General features: G+C 39.0%; 1 protein-coding gene across 1 annotated transcript in view; it reads right to left on the minus strand.

Moving 5' to 3' along the window:
• The window catches only part of KIF26B (kinesin family member 26B), a 197,497-nt gene that overhangs the window by 49,219 nt on the left and 128,170 nt on the right, over nucleotides 1–20,108 (minus strand). Inside the window, exons 4-8 of the mRNA XM_018085040.1 lie at nucleotides 13,120–13,326; nucleotides 11,493–11,586; nucleotides 9,253–9,515; nucleotides 6,399–6,582; nucleotides 1,744–1,903 (exon numbers count right to left, since the gene is read on the minus strand). Of these exons, the coding sequence (XP_017940529.1) occupies nucleotides 1,744–1,903; nucleotides 6,399–6,582; nucleotides 9,253–9,515; nucleotides 11,493–11,586; nucleotides 13,120–13,326 (908 nt within the window). The remainder of the gene's footprint in view (nucleotides 1–1,743; nucleotides 1,904–6,398; nucleotides 6,583–9,252; nucleotides 9,516–11,492; nucleotides 11,587–13,119; nucleotides 13,327–20,108) is intronic.

The raw sequence follows: 20,108 nt of genomic DNA on the forward strand, positions 1-20,108 counted from the left end.
TTTGGTCAGTATTTTTTTTTCAGATTACATTTTAAAAGTCCTCCATAGAAACAAGACATTGCCTCTGATTTACAGATGACTGACCACTGCTCTATACTCTATAATACCTGTTTTTAAAGGAGTGAATTCAAGAGGAGATTCTGGCATGAAGAGAGCTTCAGCAGTACAGATATGGATGAGAAACTGTGCTGGCACCTCTGACTGTGTGAAACATTGGACATGTAGCAAGTAGAAGAAATGTTTGGTAATGCTTTTCTCCTAGTCAATCATTCCCAGAAAGACAATTGTATTTGGTAACTACTCCTTGTATGTTTAGTTCTAGCCTAGGGAGCATCATTAACATCCTTTTTCCTATTCCTATAGTTGACCTTCCCTTCCATCCATAAAGTTCAACAGGAAGGAAAACAGATTTTTGATAAGTATAATTTGAGTTACACTTTGTGAAGTGCAAAATTCAAGCTATTTTTACACTATGACTAGGTGCATGATTCACAAAACATTTAATGAATGTTTATACAAAGAAATTTCATTGGCCCTCAACTGAATTTCAGTCTTACTGAGCTCTAGGAATGGGAATATTTCCAGAAAGCACGTTTTAAGTCCAGACTTCTAAATAATTTTTGAAAATAAATGTTAGAAGAGAAATAAAGTTATAACCAACCTCAATGCATTTTTATTTTCCAAAATGAAGACAAAACCAGAGAAGCAATCTTAAATGAACATGAGAAAATAACCATGTTTGTAGCCTTTAAAATTATAAAAAGGGTAAAATCTGTGGACTGAAATATTGCTCTGTGAATTACTTGTTTCATTTTCCATGTCATCCTGTCATTCCTAACTCCCGATATCATATACATGTTCTTCATGAATGGTGACATTCATTGGCAGTTTGATTACAAGTTGCTACTGTAAGCCATTCCCACGATGTAGTTGCTATTCCTTGAGCTCTAGGCTAGAGAAAAGCAATACCATCCACAAAATCAGAAATTCTCAATAGGAAAGCCGTGTGAGTACCTGGCTTGGGTAATGAATCCAAGCTTCCTCTCAGACCTGCACACATGACAAATGGGGTGAAGCAACGATGAAGAGAAATGAGTACAAAGCATACCTATGAGGCAAGCAATTCTTCTCATTCCCCAGAAGTTGCCTGCAGTAGCAAAGGCCACTTGTCTAGTGTGACAAATAGGGCCTACTTCTTTTTTGCAGGTGAAAGGCTGACACTGAGATTCAAACCATACAAAAAAAATGCAAAGTAACCTTGGGTCACAGAAGGAATCTCATGACCAACATGCATACTCATTGTGACATATATTTTCAGGAATGTAAATTCCACACAATGGACAGCAAAATAATTTTCTCTATAGTTCTGCATCACGGCAGCAATGCTTCTCTCCTTGGAAGAAACATGAAATGCTCTCACATGCTTTCAAACATTGAAAAAACCTTTGAACAGTCCCAGAAAACAAAACCATAATGTGCTGAACTTCAAACCTTAGGATCTTTCAGACACCTGAGTCTTATTTCAGCAGGCTTCTTCTTATGAAACCTGTTTGTTAAATACAGATTGTTAAATACAGGTTAGATCAGGTGTCGCTGAAGCTTAGGCAGGTTTTGCTGTAGCTCAAGAGAGCTGCATTGACCCCAGCAGGCTGTTTTCCTCCTTACCCAAATCTGCCTCAGGCCCAGACAGGCAAATTGCTTTCAAGCATCCTCCAATGAGGTGCAACCCGGAATACCACTTACTTGTATGGGATGTGTTTGCTTCCATTGACAAGGGCAAGGATGACATTGCCCAGCGCTGGCAAGGAGAGACAGAGGCCAGAGCTTCCCTCACGGTTTTTGCTGAGTACTTTCACGCAGCTGCCCAGGTCAATAAGGTGCAAACGGCTGCGACCTCCAGACACTGCCATAAACAAAGAAAGCAGAGTTAGTGATGTCTCCAAGAGCAGCTTCCCATGCAGGCAGAAAACTCACCAAGACTTGTGAAGAGGAAACAACACAGAAACCTTCCCTAAGTCATGTTAGCAGACACAAACTGGAGGAGTCCTGTTAATTCACTGTCAGTCTTTATTGCTGTACATTGCTGTCTACTCCAGACTTGTGTAAAAAATGCCAAGGCTTTCAGTACTCACCCTCTCCTCCAGGTTTAACACTGTGAGAGTCACCAACGTGACTGTGTTTTTTTAAATATAGCTTTATTAGCCTGTACCTGAGTTGGCTCTGTTTCTGTCTCTGTCACTACTGTTCCTCTGTCTGGAATACTACAGGCTGGGAACTGCTGCTTAGTGAGCAAGGATCCTTCTCTTATTTTTCCCATCCTGAATCCTGTATCTTAAGAAGAACCTGTAGTATCTGTGGGATGTTCAACTTTGCTTTAAGTCTACATACTTTTATGTTATCCTTTCAGCTAAGAAAAAGTTTGCCATGCTGGAGTGATTGTGAAGTAGATCCTCTGTTCTGAAAACAGTTTCTGTAAGACTGGCACTAGAACTTTTTGGGGTTTTTTTTGTTTATTCTGTATCAACACACTGCCTTTAGAGTAAGAAGATGCTACCATTGAAACATCAAGATTAATAGACATTTGCTCTCTTTAAAAACCTGTGGTTCCTTATGAATCCAGAAAGAAGACTAAGCAGACTTTACAGAAGTGCTTCGAGCTCTCTACTCTCACAAGACAATTTCCTAGCTGAGTTTTTTGCAAAGCCTATTCTCAGGAGTTAGTTTAGAAACAATATGTAGGAAAAGGCAGTTATATTTTTAGGATCTTAACTCAAAAGGTAAGAGCAGTATTCAAGGGCACAAACCTCCCTTAAACAACAGTGAAAATACTTTACATCTGAGTTTATGCAAACAAAGTCACAGGCATTTTGACACAGCATCTCAAGTTACACATTTGGTAAAAAGAAGTATTAGCACTGAGCAAGGACATCTTTCACAAGCAAAGATGGCAATGGGAGCAACTACATGATGGGAACCTTAGAAAAGGATTTTATGGATGTATTTAATTGCTTTATAAATGCCTTATCAATCACAAACATCCTTTTTCGATGGCCCTGCATTCAGTAGCTGCATGGCAGACACATTGGTGCTGTAAGAGGTAGAAGGATTACATAAAAAAGTGACGAAGACATTTGTAAAACTTCTACATATTGACAAAAAGGTGATTCATAGTCATATAATTTTTCAGATTCAGAAAGTGTACTATGAAAATGTATATAAATATAGAAAACATACAGCTACTAAAGCTATATATAACTATTAACTATAACATAAAACATATTAACCTACACTGAAAAAAGAGATTTCATTTTGCTAGCACTGCAAGACGCAGGGCTCATTGTTTAGTCCTATTTACCTGGTGTCTTGCATGACACAAAGCTTTCTATTAAAAAAAGGAAGAGTTTCTCTCAAATGTGTTATGTATAATTTTATAATTCTGTTTCAGTTATAGTTGATGGCTAGTTAAACATTAATAACAATAAAACTACAAGTAGATTTTTATTATAAAAGAAAAAAATGAATTAAGAGAAAAAGAGAAGATATGAAAATAAAGTAAGCAGAGGGAAAAAAGAAAGAAAGAAGAGAGAAGACAAAAGAACACAGAATACTCTTTCTGTGAAAGTGACTTATGCTATGGTATTTGAGAATAACATTCCAAAAGTGTATCCAGTATCTCTGTCAATAAATGTTAAAACACAATGACTTCTGCTGCTTTTAAGTCCTGTCAGTTCTTCAGCTACATCAGGTGTTTGGCAACACCTTCTTCACACACTGGACTTCTATGTATTCTCTCACAAGGAAGTAGTATCCACACACACTACAGGCTCCTGCATTTGCCACACGAAGTTAGGCTTCCTTGGGGAACCAGTCAGGCATCTGCACCTCTAAACTTCTCATGGAGGACTTTTGTCTCCCCTTTAAGAGTCCTTAAAAATCTTAAGAGTCCTTGAGTCCTCTAAGATTGTTACCCTCATAAGACTGAAATTACCTTTTTTGCGTATCTCCCAATCATTTCGTTAGGAAAACAAAGAAACGCATTTTGTTGCTACTGAAAATGACTGCAGGTGACATTACTGAATCATACAAAATGAGTATTTCTGTTGCTAAGATTACCAGATATCAGGGAAACTGAACGAAACCACTAACTTTCAAAAGCTCAGTCATTTTGTTTCCACATGTATTCCTATTACACAGGTTGAGGAAATGTAGAATAAGATAAATTACTAGATCTTTTAATTTAATTTACATGCTGAAGTAACATTTTTAAGATTGTAGATCCACTTGCTTGAAAATGAAGTTATTTGTTAGGCAAGTTCTCCACTAATGTGCCTGACAACTATAGAGAAAAGAAGTGAAACATTGTAACACTTGGTTTTGTCTATGGCCATAGAGACTGCAGAGCTGACAGCTGAAAAATGACTGTGCCAGTTCTGCCACAATGTCATTTATTTCAATGGTGCTGGGCCTGCTTCACGACATCCCTAGTAATGAATCTAACAAGGAGGTAAGTACAGTACCAATGCCTTATTCTAACAGTAATTTTTTACCAAAATCACATGTTAGTCAGCCCTTTAATCTCTTATCCTTCAGAAGCTGAGGGTTTTTGGTTTTTTGGGTTTTTTTCTTTTCTTTTCTTTCTTCCTATCCTTTTTTAATCCTGTTACTGGAATCTATATATCTCTACTATCTTCATGGTTTTTTTCTGAGAAGTCCTTCATTACAGCAGGAGACAGTGATAATCACTAGGCGCCCTTTCTGAGCAGCTGGAATTCCCTCCTCATTCAATTATCAGCCAGATCTGACCCTGCCTGGCTTGTAAGGCCACTCAGATATGGGAACTTGAAGACAGGAGGAGGTATGGCCACTAGACAAAGATATAACTAGAGGCAGTGGGCAAAGCATACAATATTCTAATCCAACAGGAGGATCATGTCTTCTTTTTTTGAAATTATAGCCACAGGAAAATAGTATTTTCCCTTTTACTAATGGCATTTGAAAATAGTAGCAAAGGACTGCATGCACATGTACTTGTATGCAGTAAAAAGCATTAAGTATTAAATAATTGCAATAATTATTTCCTCAAAATCAGCCATTTTATTTCTATAAACCAATCTGTTTGAGTATTCACAGTCTTCCTTTCCACTGCAGGGTGGTTAATTAATATACCTTTAGTTAACTGAGATTTCTGCCTGCCAATTCCACAGGGGTTATTACTTAAACACATGCAAGCCATATTTCCATTTAGAGCAACTTTCTGTTTTTCTCTCTTATAAGTACAGTCAATGTAAATTTTCTTCATTCAAACATTAGATATTAATACTGTAGTGGTGATCACCCACTACATATCATAGCTTGCAATCTATTCCTTATTACAGATAACCTATGCAGAGCCAGGAGCTGACACATATGCTGTTTCTGCAGACTTGCTTAAGCCCACAAATTTAAAGAAGCGGATGTCTCTGGTGTCTTTTGAACAAACTTTTTTTTCCTGTAAAAAAACATTATTTGAAAAAAGAATTTTAACATTAAAGTTTTCTTTTTCAGCAGGGGTGCCTCATACTGTACAAATCTTTTCTCATTGGAACTCACTAAAAAAAACCACTCTCTGTATATCTGTAGTCATAAACAATTTGGGAGTCTTGAAACAGAAGACAAGTATAATAAAAAAATATAAATGGTGTGAGCCAAATGAAAGCCTCGAAAATTATAGCAATATATAAGTAGACACGAAAGTATCTTTTCCTCATGGACAAGTGGGAGATGGAAGTAAATACACAAGCCAGTAAAAGCATCTATAACAAAGAGAGGGAGCAAGTCTACCTGAAAAGTCTGGAGCCTTTACAAAGAACAAGAGTCCTCTGTGCACACATAGTTTGGCCAGCAACTAAAAAAACATGTACTTCCAAGAAAAGGTATAGTTTATGGATTGCCAACATCAGCTTCCCAGTTTCTGGATTGTCAACATGAACTTCCACACAGACTGCCCTATTCAGGTGCTAAAGAGGAACAGCTAACATAAAGGTGGCAAGGAATTCTCATCACCACAATATTTTAATCCATTACCTCAACACTATCTGTAAAGATAATAATAAAAGACAATTTGAGAAGCACCTTCTTTTTTTCGGATGGAGAGGCCCACACAGTGCTGAGAATTGTCAGTATCTCCACAACAGCAATTAAACTGACAAGTGATGGCAATAATTCCCAGTGGCCTTCAATGGCCTTTGGTGGGTCTTCACCTGGCACATGAATGGTCTGCTGGTATGAATGGCCCCACCCAATGCTAAATGAAAAACTCTGCTGATTTTCACCACTAAAGAACATTGCTTAAAGGCCCATGTAAAGCCAGTTTCCAGAGAGGCCTGGAGGAGAGAGAAAGTAGCAAGAGGACAGCTCACTTCCGCCTTTGCCGCTCTTCTCCATGCGATACTGGTAGATGTGCAGAGTGAAGAGCATGTGGGAGTTGCGGTGATCCTCCTCATCACAGTCCCGCTGGCTGCTCCGGCGTGAGGCAATGGCAGCATCCAGGAAGAAGGCAGCCTTCTCTGCCGTAGGGGCACGGAGCTCACTCTGATTCTGAAGCTGCAGTTAACACAAGGGAGAAATCATTTAGAAACTCCCACACAAGTCAACACCACCAGACAACTTACACCAGTCAACACATACTGTGGATATGCTGCTTTCTGCTGGGACCAAAAAGGAGGAAGTGCCAAAGCAAAGAGACTCTACTGACATTGGCAGTGGCAATAACGTGCCCTCCAGGAGCCCTGATGGCTAGAAGTAGGAAAAAAAAATTGTGGAAGACATGTCAATCCAAAACTCAATAGTTGGTGGAGAGTGGTAGTGGCAGGGCTACATTACCCTTCAGAATGTGTTAGAACGGAGCAGTCCACAGATATATGGTCCCAGGTAAATCTGGGAAATAATAGGACTGAAAATTGTGCTTAGTCTTGTGGCATATGGGGAGCAGCACAGAAGAGAAGCCCTTTCCTTACCCCTTCTTGCCAAAAGCTTATGCACTTGCTAATAAGCCAGGGCAATCCATTAAATGGAACAAGGAAGGTAATGTACATACATTCACATTTGCTGGACCTCAATCCCAGTCACCAGCCTGCTCTTAACTCCCCAAAGTGACAGACAGCTTAGGAGGGCAGATATTATTAACCCTCCCATAACATTAGGAATGCATGCATGTTTCATGTCACCTAAGATCAGTGTGTCTGTGAAGGGACACGTGACTGCGCAATCTGATAGCACTAGTTTCGGCAGTACGCAGAACTGGCCCACAGCCCATAGGATGAGCTTGTTTTGTCTGGTGTAAAAACAGCAAGGAACTCCCTTTCTTGGGGTTTGTTCCCCTGCTATATAACATAGCTAGAAGTAAAATTCTCCTAAAGGCAGTACTTCTGTCTTCTCTTTGTGACCATTAATCAGCCCGAGGAGGGATAAAGCTGAGGCTGTGTGTGGGATGGGGTGACACAGCTGAAGGCTAAGCACTCTCAAGAAAGAGGGAGGGGGGCAGGAAGGAGTTAACAAGGCAAGTAGAAGGCAGGTCAGTCTGTGGGCTGATCTCACTAATGTAAGCAACAATGTGCATACTTGGAAAGGTCCAGTGACAGACAGTATGACATATAGTGATCATTCATTTGCTATGTACACTGCTGATTCTGCATATCTGTATGGCTATAATATAATAACCTCCCTTCATTCGAGGATTTTGAGAATTCAGGTGTAGGACGTATGACTCCAGAATGTTGCTATATCTTTTAAGAACACATAAAAAGGCTTCTTTCCCTTGCAATTTAACTCAATATTTTACACTGCAGAGATACATAGATGTCTCATGGAGATACTTCTTCTTCACTGATCTAAAATAATTCATTTTGTATATAGCTGTTCTGTCTGTATCTATATGAAAATAAGCCACAATAATGGGATATTTATTGTTATTGCTATTGTGCTAAATACCTTGGTAAAGAATTATGCTCTAAGGAGATGGTAGATGTCACACAGTTATGTAACACAAGTAATGTACATATGCTAATTCAGATCTTAACTGACCCATCTACCACCCCAATGGGAACTGTGAAGACTCAAGTCTCTCATCTCATATTCACTAGACTGCACCCATTAGTGGATACCAGACGGTGAGATCTCTTGAGATAGTGTAAGTATTTCATAAAACACTAAAGTCAGGAGTTAAGAGAAAAAGAGAACCCTAACTGTTATTCAAAATCAAGATGCAACTTTGTAGTCCTTACGTAGAATGGAAAACAATGAAAAATAAGACCTAAGTATGCCTAAAAAGCTTAAACCACAGAGAGATAAGACAAAACATTTTTTACTTGTTTTTTAAAATCTCACAGTTCGTGACTTGTGTAGATTGAGTAATGATCTCTAGATGCTTGGAGCTGGATATAGTGTAGATGACCCTGTGGGTCTGTTCCCTCCTCCCTCCCCTCCCCATCCTTAGATAGGTAGGGCTCTGCAGATTCTCGATGGAATCGGCCTTTGCCTTTCAGGTTGAAAGAACATATTCAAGCTCTATCATACTTGTTTGCTCCCTCTTCATCTACTCATACAGAAAGCATATTTACGCCCTCACAGACAGCAAAATGAAAGAATAGACCTTTTTTTCCCCTCAAAGCAAGTGGGGTGAAAAGATAGGGCTGCTGAGAATTTCTCATGGTTATCCAGAAATACATGAGCCAGTTACTCATTCCTGCTAAACCTCTGAACCTGAGAAGAGTTTAAGTTATTCTTGACTTGCCCAGCTCAGGAATTTACTTCTTGGCAGTAATTAATAAGTAGTGATTAATGTTTCCTGCAACATTGCTAATGCAAATGCTATAAATAATATAATTTATAAAGAAATAAACAGCCATATTAATGGCCTACAGCTATTTGTGCAGTACTGTAAATATTTTAGCTTGTTGTTTTACAAAAGAGAGATCACACTTTTTTTTTTTTAAAGAATGAGGTGAATTTTTGTTTGCACTGAATGTTTTCAAATTTTATTGCAAACACAAGCCCCTGCTCAATATCAGTTATACCAGAGGTACAAATATTTAGGCCAGGAAAGCAGATGGCCCTGCAGCTGCAGGTCATAAAGTTCTTGCATGTTTTAAAGTAAACACTTTCAAGTCTATAAACTTAATGCTCTGGGTAGTTCTTGAATTTGAACCACTTCAATAGCTAAAGAAAAAAAAAGTCATGTTGCTTGTTTCAATGTAAAACGGACTTTGGATTCACCTGCATGCCACAAATGGGGTCTTCACAAAGGTAGACACCTGGGGACTGACCATCTTGCAGGCTGCCTGTAGCCACTTCTGACAACAGGTCTCTCAGATTTTCTTCTTTCCCCCACACTTCCACTGCAGAAATTCGGACTGAGAAGCGGGCTCCTGTCTTCTCTTTCCGTTCATTAATCAACTTGAAGAGCCATGAGATGGCACAAGGAATTATGCCAAGGTTTTGCATGGAATCATCCTTCCCAATCATGGTGTATGACTTCCCTGTCAGGAATAGGGGGATGCAGAAAATAAAACATTATTCCCAGAACCTTCACAGCCTTCTGCCAAGAGAGATTATCCTGCGCAACCTCCTGAAAACAACTTCACTACAACAAGCACAGCCGGCAAAGGGAAAAAATAGGCAGGCAGACAAATTAGTACATGGAGAATGCAGATGAAATCTTGAGCTGCTTTCAAAAATCATTACCTCGTGCATTCCCCTGACGTGTCCCATTCTCCAGGCAAGGTGCTGCAGGACCCTACCCTGCAACACTGCAGCCTCTGATAAGTGTGGGTGAATTGTGGAGAGAATTGAGTAGAGCAGGAGTGCCATGGTCTCTAAAAATCCCTACTTTAGATACTGTAAGAGTAGTATTCTTTCAATACCATTTTACTTCAAAGCACTATATTACATTTCATATGCTGGGGTTGGGATTGACATAAACTTAGTCCCAGAATCATACAGATGTAACTTTATACAGAAAAGGAAAAAAACCCCAGCACAACAGGTATATGTGATCATTTGGTGCAGAAGTGGGTCCACAATAAAAACTATTTCATCTCATTTGGTATTATTATACCACCCCCTCATTTGGTATTATTTGACTCTGCAGCTATAGCTTTGGCTTGTCTTTGTTGTAAAAGTTTGCTATTTAAGAACAGACATAGAGTACGATCTTATACTGCTTTAGGTGTCACTACATATAATGCTTTTAGATAAGTTTTCTAAAGTTCCTAAATTTATAAGCCAAATGATAAAGGTGTACATCCTTTCAGGCAAGTACTCCTGGCTTCTTCACCTTGTTTCATTTCTCACGTCGAATCTATGTGGAATGCACGTCTGTGTCAAGGTCTGGTCTATCAATAGTTTGTGGAATGGTGGTGGTGCAGTCAACAATGCAACTGCAGAGACTCAACTCGTATTCCAGCAAAGCCCTAGCTAGAATACCTCCCCAAAGAACTTGTGAAACACTGTTATCTGGTGGTTTCCTTTTCCATCTCACTTGTTATCTTGTGTTTGGCAAGTCAAAGGGGGTTAAATACCTAAGAGCTCATCCTACTCTTGCTCCTGCCTTGTTCAGAGCGGCCTTGTGGTGTAGTGACCTCCTACATTCATTGTACCAGAGCTGGTGGCATTGCAACATTCAGTAGTCTCCAGTTTTTGTTGCCTATAATTTGGCATAATTGTGACCTGATACAGCTTGATCTTCTTTACCACCTGAAAAACTGAATTATCCTTTTAAGTTATATACATATGACTCTGTTTCTTTGAGACAGTAAAGAATGGAGATCATTGCATGCAGACAATAAAACCCTCTTCATTCAAGAGACAGTACTTTCAAAATACAACTAGGTAGGCATGAGCAAAACATATGATTACTCTTGAAATCCAATTCTTTCAAAAGAATAGTGTGTTAATGATGACAATTCTCCTTTTTATTTTCCTTTCATGAATACCTGAAATTCTATTGAAGTGTTTGCAAAGTGCTAGTTTTGATCCACTGGTAACGTTCAGTTAACCATTAGAATAAGCCTTGTTGGAGACACTGCAGGAACAGGTTAGTAATGAGTGAACTGTTTAATTAGGGAATAGAATATAAATCAAACTATTTGAGTGTCCAGTCACAACACTTGAATAGTGTCATCACAAACATCAAGTATTTAAGTGAATACTAACAGCCTTTACACAGCTTGATAAAAGTGGTATTTTGGCACACCATCTCCAACACCAAGCACATTTGTAAAACTGTAAATCACTGTTGGATCATTCATTAACAATTGTCCAATATTTATACAATATTCAAAGATGTGTAAGCAAGAGGTGAAGGTGTAGTACAGATCATGCACAGTGTACTACTTTCAAATACAATTAATATACACAGACAAGTGAAAGTTGCTTTTCCCTGATATAATATACTAGCAATCTTGGGTTAAAATATTCATTTTGCCGCTTGAGTAGGGAAATTTAACAATACCAACCAAGCTTGGCATGACCAAAGCAGAACACGCAGCCATCTGCCCCATTGACCACAGACTGGATCACCTCAGCCACAGTCCCAGCACATACTTCAGCCTGTCATAGGTATTTAAAAAAGAAAAAAAGAAAAAAAAAAAAAGAAAAAGAAAAGAAAAGCATTAACAATAATAAGGAAAATAACTATTTTCACTGGAAAATGGTAGTAATGTCATCTGTGCTCATGTTAGCATGCTGAAGTATCAAAAAGTCTAATCCTGCTTGTCTCGTTCGTGTGACCTGTGCTGTTGATGGGAATGACATGACTTGTGTAAGCACATGAAGCAGGACTTTTGTTCTCTGTCAAGTAAGTTTCATTTGCTGAACCATCAACATCTTTTGTGGAGTTAAAAAAATGCACTTATTGTAAGGGGATGTGGTTGGCCTGTTAGAACTGCCTATTAAGGGGATTTTAAAATACAGTTTTGATTAAAAATCAATCCAATGCTAAGGAATTTTTACAGGATCTATTATTTACCAAATTATGGATTGAGTTCAATTACACTAGCATGTTGGTAAAGAATATCAGGGGAACAAACAGCCTCTTTGGTACTAGCTGGGTGACTACATTACTATGAGTCTTCTCAGCGTTTTGCAGCAGTAGACTCCATTCTGAAGACTGTAACAGTATTTTAAGAAGTACAACACTGAAATTTACCCTAGGCATTCCTGTATTTAAGGTTCAAGAAGGCTGAATGGTTTACAGTGGTTCTGCAGCAACTGCCTATCAATAGTGGATGAAACTAAATCAGAATTCACAGTTTAGGCCTTGATGGGAAGCACTTCCCATTTGATAATAAATCACATAAATTCACCTAGTTCATGGCCATTTCTAAACTATTTCTACAATATAAAATAAAATGGGACAAGTAAGGGACTGTTCACAGGCCAGCCCCTTGAACTGCATCCAGGCATTAGTCTGGGAGGTGCTAGCTGCTGGGACCAGAATCAGGTGAGGGACTGGCCTAATGACAGTTATATGACAGTACTTAAGCTGGTCCTGTGTCCCAGTTCTGTTTAGTTTATTAGTACAGAAATAGCCTTACAGGGTGGTTTTGTAATTATACTTTACAATGCTACTTTACTTTTCTGCTGTCCTCATGACATTTGGGTAACATAGTTCATCAAACCAAGGAAGTCTAATAAAAAGAAGAAATCTGCATATATACACATGAATAAACATTTGTAGATTAAAATCCCCAGCTTCTTATTGTAAACTATACAATAGAACACCGTAAAAATAACCCTTGACCCCTTAACAAATAGAGGACTGTATTAGAGAACTGCAGCTCTGACCAGATCTCTGTATATACCAAATAATAAGATTTTATAATATGCTTGTTGATATTGAGGATTTTCCTACAAGGCACCATTTAGCACATTTATTGCATGTACAACTTTAGGACAAATTATTTACAGTAAAGAATAAAGAAAACACACAATTATAGAGTTAAAATTTAATAAACTGATTTCATTATTGATAATGATGGCATACCAAATGCAGCCCTGAAGGTACTACTGCTGCAGCAGAAATGAATTTGGCTCTGGTGCACACTACTATTTCGATAACTATTCGGATCATACATTGCCTACCTGTGATGCATCTTGGGGGAAAACTGCATCAAAAGCAAACATCTTGGGTGGAACCTGGTTTCCCCTTTTCTGGAAAGCATTCTGACCTCCGCAGGCCAGCGGGTCATAGAGTGTGATTTGCTTCTTACGAGGGTCAACTTTTAAGAAAGAGCTGGATTCAGATGTATCTCTGGCAAGTGTGGAAGAAATGCGTACCATGACTTTGACCTGTCAGCAAACACACAAATAGATGAGCAAATTTCATTAGTCTGTTGTCTGCTCCAGACTGGTATTGAACAAATTTTCCAATTACACTCAACCAATTCATACTTGCTTGTTTTAGCTAGTGTCTCAGTGGAAGTTAGTGAATGCACAGGAATTATGAGGCAGAATTTGTCCTAAAATACAGAGTAAATAAAGCCAGAACTCATCTCCATCTACTTGTGTATTTAGAATGATGATGTATATCACGGTGTTTTAGTGTCGGTGTTACTCAAGTACAACGATGAGGTGTTACATCACCTTGTCTTACTCTCAATATAAATTGAAAATTAACCATACCCTAGTGGCCCAATTAAGAAAGCTGAAAGGTAATCTAGACTGCTAAGCTATCAGAACTGCTGCAGTTTCTACAAAAACTCTGATCAATAAAAGCACCTAAAAGATCTGTAATTTACAATTACCTTTACAATTTTAATTCAAAAGCAAAGATGAAGCGCTCAGTTCTAAGTGTCATCATCAAAGAGTTGTGAAAAGACTCCAGTTTTAATGGTCAGATTTTGAAATTATTGTCAAGGGAGTGGATGTAAAAGGTGCTAAAAGATTTGTTAAAACATCTTAGTTCACAATTCATTAAATAGCTACATAATAAAATGTTATGACAAAATGACAAAAATAAATCTTCATAGATTTAATGAGGTTATGCCGCATCCTTAGCCCAGTTCGTAAGCAATTTAGATGTAAGGAAAACAGGACAATCAGTCTGGCTTTAGTTCTCCCCACAAATTCACCACCTGCAGACACATAAGCTCCCGAACCTTACAGGGCAAACATCACCGCTCTCTCTCTGCCAGCTCTGTCCTAGAGCAGATTGACTTTCATAGCAACTAGACAGAATTTTATCTTAATGCTCCTTAATCATACGTCACTTGCATCAAACCCACCCACGTTTGACATGTGAGTGTCAGCCAACAACCCTGGTCATTCCACATGAAATGGGCGAGGTCTGAATGTTTATTTCAGCCCTAGGTCTCTCGAAGCTCAGAAGGGAGGCACTGCTCAAGTTAGCAGGAAAGGGAGGGAGTACAGCTGTAAATCCTAGAGCATCAAGAAAACAAAGGACAGTATCAGTCTTGGGCTGTTTTCCTGTTTTCAACTTTGTGTGCCTTTGGCTTTTTTCTACTGTGTCCCACATTTTTAAACAGATACCAATATCAAGAGCATTAGACTGATCTGCTGGAAAAAACCATAAATGTTATTCTTCAACTATGTTAAATAAAATACTTGCTCTGCTTAAGAAAACTCTTTCCCTTTAAGTTTATGTGTAATTTTAGCTGCTGTGAATCCATGTACTTCTAATCCTTGATCGCCATGTGCAAAGAGAGCTAACTTTGTTAAGCTTTTTGGGGGTTTGGAAAATAGACAGTGTGTAAAATTTAGCAAGCCTTCATATACAGGCAGTCTAAGAGTTCTTTCTGGCCTCAAACTATATGGGCATTCAGTTTTAACTACAGCTATACCCATTATGTTATGGTATAATATCACTAGCTTGAGTCCAGATTTAAACCTTTTCACACAAGGTCAGATTAATACCTGCCACTTCTTACTGAAGTAATACTGCAAATCCCCCTAATTTCCAGCAGCTTCCAATTGTTTCCTCTTTCCCTGGAATAAAAGACCAATTTAACTGAAATCCTAAAAATTTACTAACATCAGATAAACTGAATGAACCACTATAAAAAAAAGACCTCAACTCTGAAGTCCCAGGAGCTGTCTAACAGCACACATTCTCTGACCATTTGGCTCCTCAACTCTGGTAAATATAAACATTTCTCAAGAAAAATACTTCTATTGCCATGAACCTTTCAATGTCCTGTGCATTGGGAATTTTTGTTTTGAGACCTTATGGTTCACGTAGTCATAGAATCACATAGGTTGGAAAACACCCATAAGGTCATCAGGTTCAACTGTTAACCAATGACTGACAACTCCACCACTATACCATGTCCCTAAGTGTCACCTCTACATGGAATCCCAGAATAATTTAGGTTGAAAAAGACCATGCTCGTGTGTGCTAGGGCAGAGGAATATCCTGTTGATTACATGTGGGTATCTTCATATCTGGACCACTTCTTACTCATCATGAAAATGTCTGTGCACCTTGCCACACCATATCATGGGCAATTTGGCTCGCCTCCATTTAGACCAGCCTGTTGGAGCTATCTCCATCTGAGTCAGTTCTCTGACCCCTTTGTAGGCAACAGAGAGAAACAAGCATTTCTAGCACTTAATTTGAATGTTCTGTTTTATAACAGATAAGAACAGTTGCACTGCACAAATGCTTCTTGATTTCTCTACAGCACCACAGGCATCTTAAATGTTTACCTGAGGTGCAGGTCCCTACATCCTAGGCTGCCTAAAGTTACTCTTTTTGCTGAAAGAAAAAAAATTCTCTTCCTGGACCAAATTCAGCAGCAGACACACACACACAAATCTGTGTGACAGTCTCTAGCAAAAATAAAGTTAAGCACATGAGTGTGATGGACATTGAACACACGTAGTAACAACAAATTATTTGAACTCATCTGGTAATTTGTAGATACTTACAGTATTATTCCAGGCCAGTTTCACACCAGTGCAATTCTTTCAAATTTCTCCTGATTTACATCACATTAATTGAGAAGACAACTAGATCCCATCTGTGCAAAATATATGTTGCCTATATGCCATGGGAGCTGTGACTGTAACAAAAACCCAATAGGCAGGCAAGATACAGGCAAACTTCAGCCCTGAGAAATACATATTGGGATTCAGAATTGCATATGCAATTATGGCACACTAAAATAGGCAGACCAAAACATATTTTAAAATATCTGAGCCAGACATAACTTCTGACAAGACAGGCAGGCTTCTGATCTGGGAATCAGGCTGAGACTGGGGAGGTAGGACCTCTTCTAACAGCTGTGCCTCAGATGCAGCATGATTGTGAGCTGGTGGTTCAATCTCTGCTTCACACTATCCATCTGTAAAATGGGCAGAGTCACAGTTTACTCCACTGCAAGGCACACTGATATATTCATACAGTCCTTGCCTGGCCTCAAAGGACTGGCAGTAGCCATTAGGTAGACACTCCATTATAAAACATAATAATGCTTGTAAACTAAACCCAAGGATTCAAGCAAGGCACTTCCCAACTGTAGTTATGACAAGAGTAAATCAACTAAGACACAGCAGTAGAAACAATGGGAAACCAAGGCCTCCCATTTCACAGTCTGCCATTTCACAGTCCTTCATTGCAATTTATAGCTGGAGTTAAGGGGAGGAGGCTCAGAGTCTGTGCTAGACCCTGAAAATCCACACCACAGGGGAGGCAGCATGAGGTTAGGCAAATGTAACTCAGTCAGCTGTGGGGATTGCGAAGGAACTTAATGGACTTAAAAGGCTTCAGCTCAATTTAAGGAACAGACAGCAGATCACAGTGCTGCTCTGGGGAGGGCAGAAATACAGTATGGTTAATTTGAAACTAACTGAAGAGTGAAGTTTAAGAACTCTAATACTTTATGCTTGCAATTTATATTTAAATAAACTGTAAATTGAACTTCTCCTTAAAAAGAAGAAAGCAGGTTTTCTGCTTTACCTCCTATGTGTTATTACTCCTTTAGTCCAATGTTACAGTTTCCCACTAATCTTGTGTAATTGAAGCGTCTAAGAGATACCACTTGCAATTAATGGGACCGCTCAGTCTGCCAGAAATTCTTATTTGAATTCCAGTGACCAGGTCTTGGCAGTGCCCAGCCTTAGATGTACCTCTGACTGTTACTATGCGGAAACACAAAAGCAATCTCTTCAGACATGGGCTCTTGGTAAAAAAAAACAACCTGGGCCTAATTTTGGTCTGATTTGGTCAGCCATGCAAATCTGGCTGAACTCAACAAGAATTACCCACCTTAGGAGCGGAGGGAGAGAATAAAAGGTCACTTGCTCTGCATCATTATTGTGCCTTTTCTAGGATATAGCTTCATTTCTTAATTCAGCTCATGCATTTTAACATTTTTAATGTGTTTTCTCTTATGAGTTTACAGGATTTCATTGGACAACTATTTAATCCAACCCCCATTTACTTCATCTGCCTTCAAAGACATGGTTTGTTCTTGCATGAGTTCTACAGTCATTGAATTCCACAATATTACTCCTGGTGTGCAATGGCACAAATAAAAGTGGAATCAGAGCTATACTATCTAGGTTTCCACAACCGAGATTTTTATGTATTTTTGTCTATGTGTTTATTTTACACATACGTGTGTGTATTTAAATTATATACACCATTTTTAAAAAACATATACATTTTCTGAACATATATAAAAATCAGTATTTTTTTCATAAGTTTCTCTCTAAATGGCAATTATTGGCACTGAAGGGATCCTTCATGGGTACCATTCAGAAGAACCAAGGGAAGATTTAGGGGAATTGCTGTATTATCACTGTGCTACTGTACTGTAAAAATAAGCATAGACCTTTTAAGTAACTCTATGACAACTTCAGTTGCCTGAACTATGCTCCTTTGCTTTCTCCTTTTTTTCCCTAATGTATCCCTATATACACATCCACTATTCCTTGAACAAGGAATTTGCTAATTGTAGGATTTTCCCCAGATGAACTCAATTTGTGACCTGTCACAGGCCTTTTGTTATGTTCATACTCTGTGGAGAAGGACAAAGGTTCAGCACACTCTGCAAAGTAGAACTGGTGCCGTAGGAAAAAAAAAGAAAGCAGAGTCCAGCCACTGATACTGCCATGTCTCCTGTGCCCACAGGGGTCTGTCTGGAGGACAGACAGCAAAATGAGCAGGGAAGGTGGGAGAGGTAAGCTGTGTCAAATCTGTATCACACACAAATAGCTACAAACAGAGACTGGAATGAGGCAACACAAGCAATCAGAGATAACACTGGGGATATTATCACTTCCTTCTACTCTTGCCTGTAAGATTTCATTTGGGGTTCATTTATCTAATTACGGCAGGGACAGGGCTAGACAGCTGTTGCTTCAGGCATTGTGCTTGCCTTTATGAGCTGCTTTTTTCATCAATCATTTGAGCAGCTTCTGCGGGATGTGTGCTGGGTAGTGGTGGGAGGCAGGAGTGGCAGTGCAGTCGCAGTCGAGACAGGCCAGCCAGGGCTATTGAGCTGTATCAGCACTCCATCAATGTAATGGCAATCACTGGCTGCAGGAACAGCCTTATTGGAGGTTAATGAAGAGTAGGTTTTGTAATTTCTCACTGTTACAGTTGTAAATAATGGTGGCAGGCATGCATTTTTGCTGTAGCCAGCCACAAAGTACTACAGCACAAAAAAGCTGTAACGTCCCATACGCTTATGCACATTCACGCTTTTGCATGATGGATGCAAAGCTTCAAACCTTTCTATGGTTCCCAGAGAATATGGAAACCATCTGTTAAGTATTTTAAAGGATTTTTCTTACAGATCTTGAGACAATTAACTGATCATGCAAACGTGAAATCTAGGAGGTCAAGCTAAACAGACTGACCCAGAATGCGACAAATATGGGATTAGATGAGTAGATGTTGCTTTAATGGAAATCTGGTCACATTTGAAAAAAAGAAAACAACAAATGAACTCGGGTAAATTATGCCAGTTCAGGAAGCTGCTCAGGAAGCATGTGTAAATAGGTCTTATTGTCCTCTCTTTCTATTTTCACAAAGGTAACTGTCCTGGGTTTCAGCTTTAGCACAAATTTAGAAAATACATAGGTGTGATCACTCTTGATCTTCGTGGAAATGGCTGTTACTGCTACTAATGCTTTGGAAAAGCAGTGAGAACAATTGAAAAAGCAATAGCAACCTGAGTGTGCAGGTTTCCTCTATTTTTTTTATGACTGTCTCTCTGTTTCTATCTTGTGTAGTTGCTAAAACTTTACCGGCTCATCAACCCCATCCTGTACAGCAGTTAAAGTAATTTGCACTTGTAGCAATAATGGGAAGTAGTGGCAGTGTACTGTACCCAAACACCAATCATGTTATTCTAAAAACTTGCACTTATCATGATTGTACCCTTTTCCAGTTGGATGATGCAACTTTAATAATGAATTCAATAAAATCTTGTGTGAAATATACTCAAGGTCACAGGGCATGGCTCAGTGACCTCCTGTCTTGTTCATGTCAGCAGTAGCTGTGAGTTTTGTCAGTATGGTTTGTTACAGTCAAAAGACAACGCTGAGCACCAACAGTCTGAAACCAGTACATACATCAGCCCAGCCATTCAGTTGTCGCGTTGCTACCTCAGCATTTACTAGATTCTAAATTAACACAGACCACTGCAACCTTCCTCTACCCTTAAAAAAGATTAAAAATAAAAAATAATAATAAAAAAAACCAAACCACATAAAAAATAAACCCAAACCGGAAAAAAAAAAAGACAAGACATGAGGATCATGCTGTCATGGAAACAATCTTTCCTTAAGGCTCCCCCCATGCAGACTGTGGGTTCTTGGTTTTCCTTTTGCTTCCTTATGGCCTCTTTGAGGGAAGTCTGCATTTCAGAACTGCATAACTGGGCAGTCTGTGTGTTCCCTCAAACAGGAGAAGGATTTTTCCCAGCTTCTGACACTCTCCACATACCTGCACATGGATCAACAAAGCGTACCTGCAGCAGCTACGATGGGACCAACACAGCCTGACTCAGCCCATGTGCTGGGATGAAATTCCAGCACTTTTTTTTTTTTTTAGAGAGAGATAAAATATATTTAAACATCACTGAGAGGAGGATTTTCATAAG

Source organism: Manacus vitellinus, unplaced genomic scaffold, assembly GCF_001715985.3.
Source record: "Manacus vitellinus isolate BGI_N305 unplaced genomic scaffold, ASM171598v3 scaffold_8_pilon, whole genome shotgun sequence".
Taxonomy (NCBI): domain Eukaryota; kingdom Metazoa; phylum Chordata; class Aves; order Passeriformes; family Pipridae; genus Manacus; species Manacus vitellinus.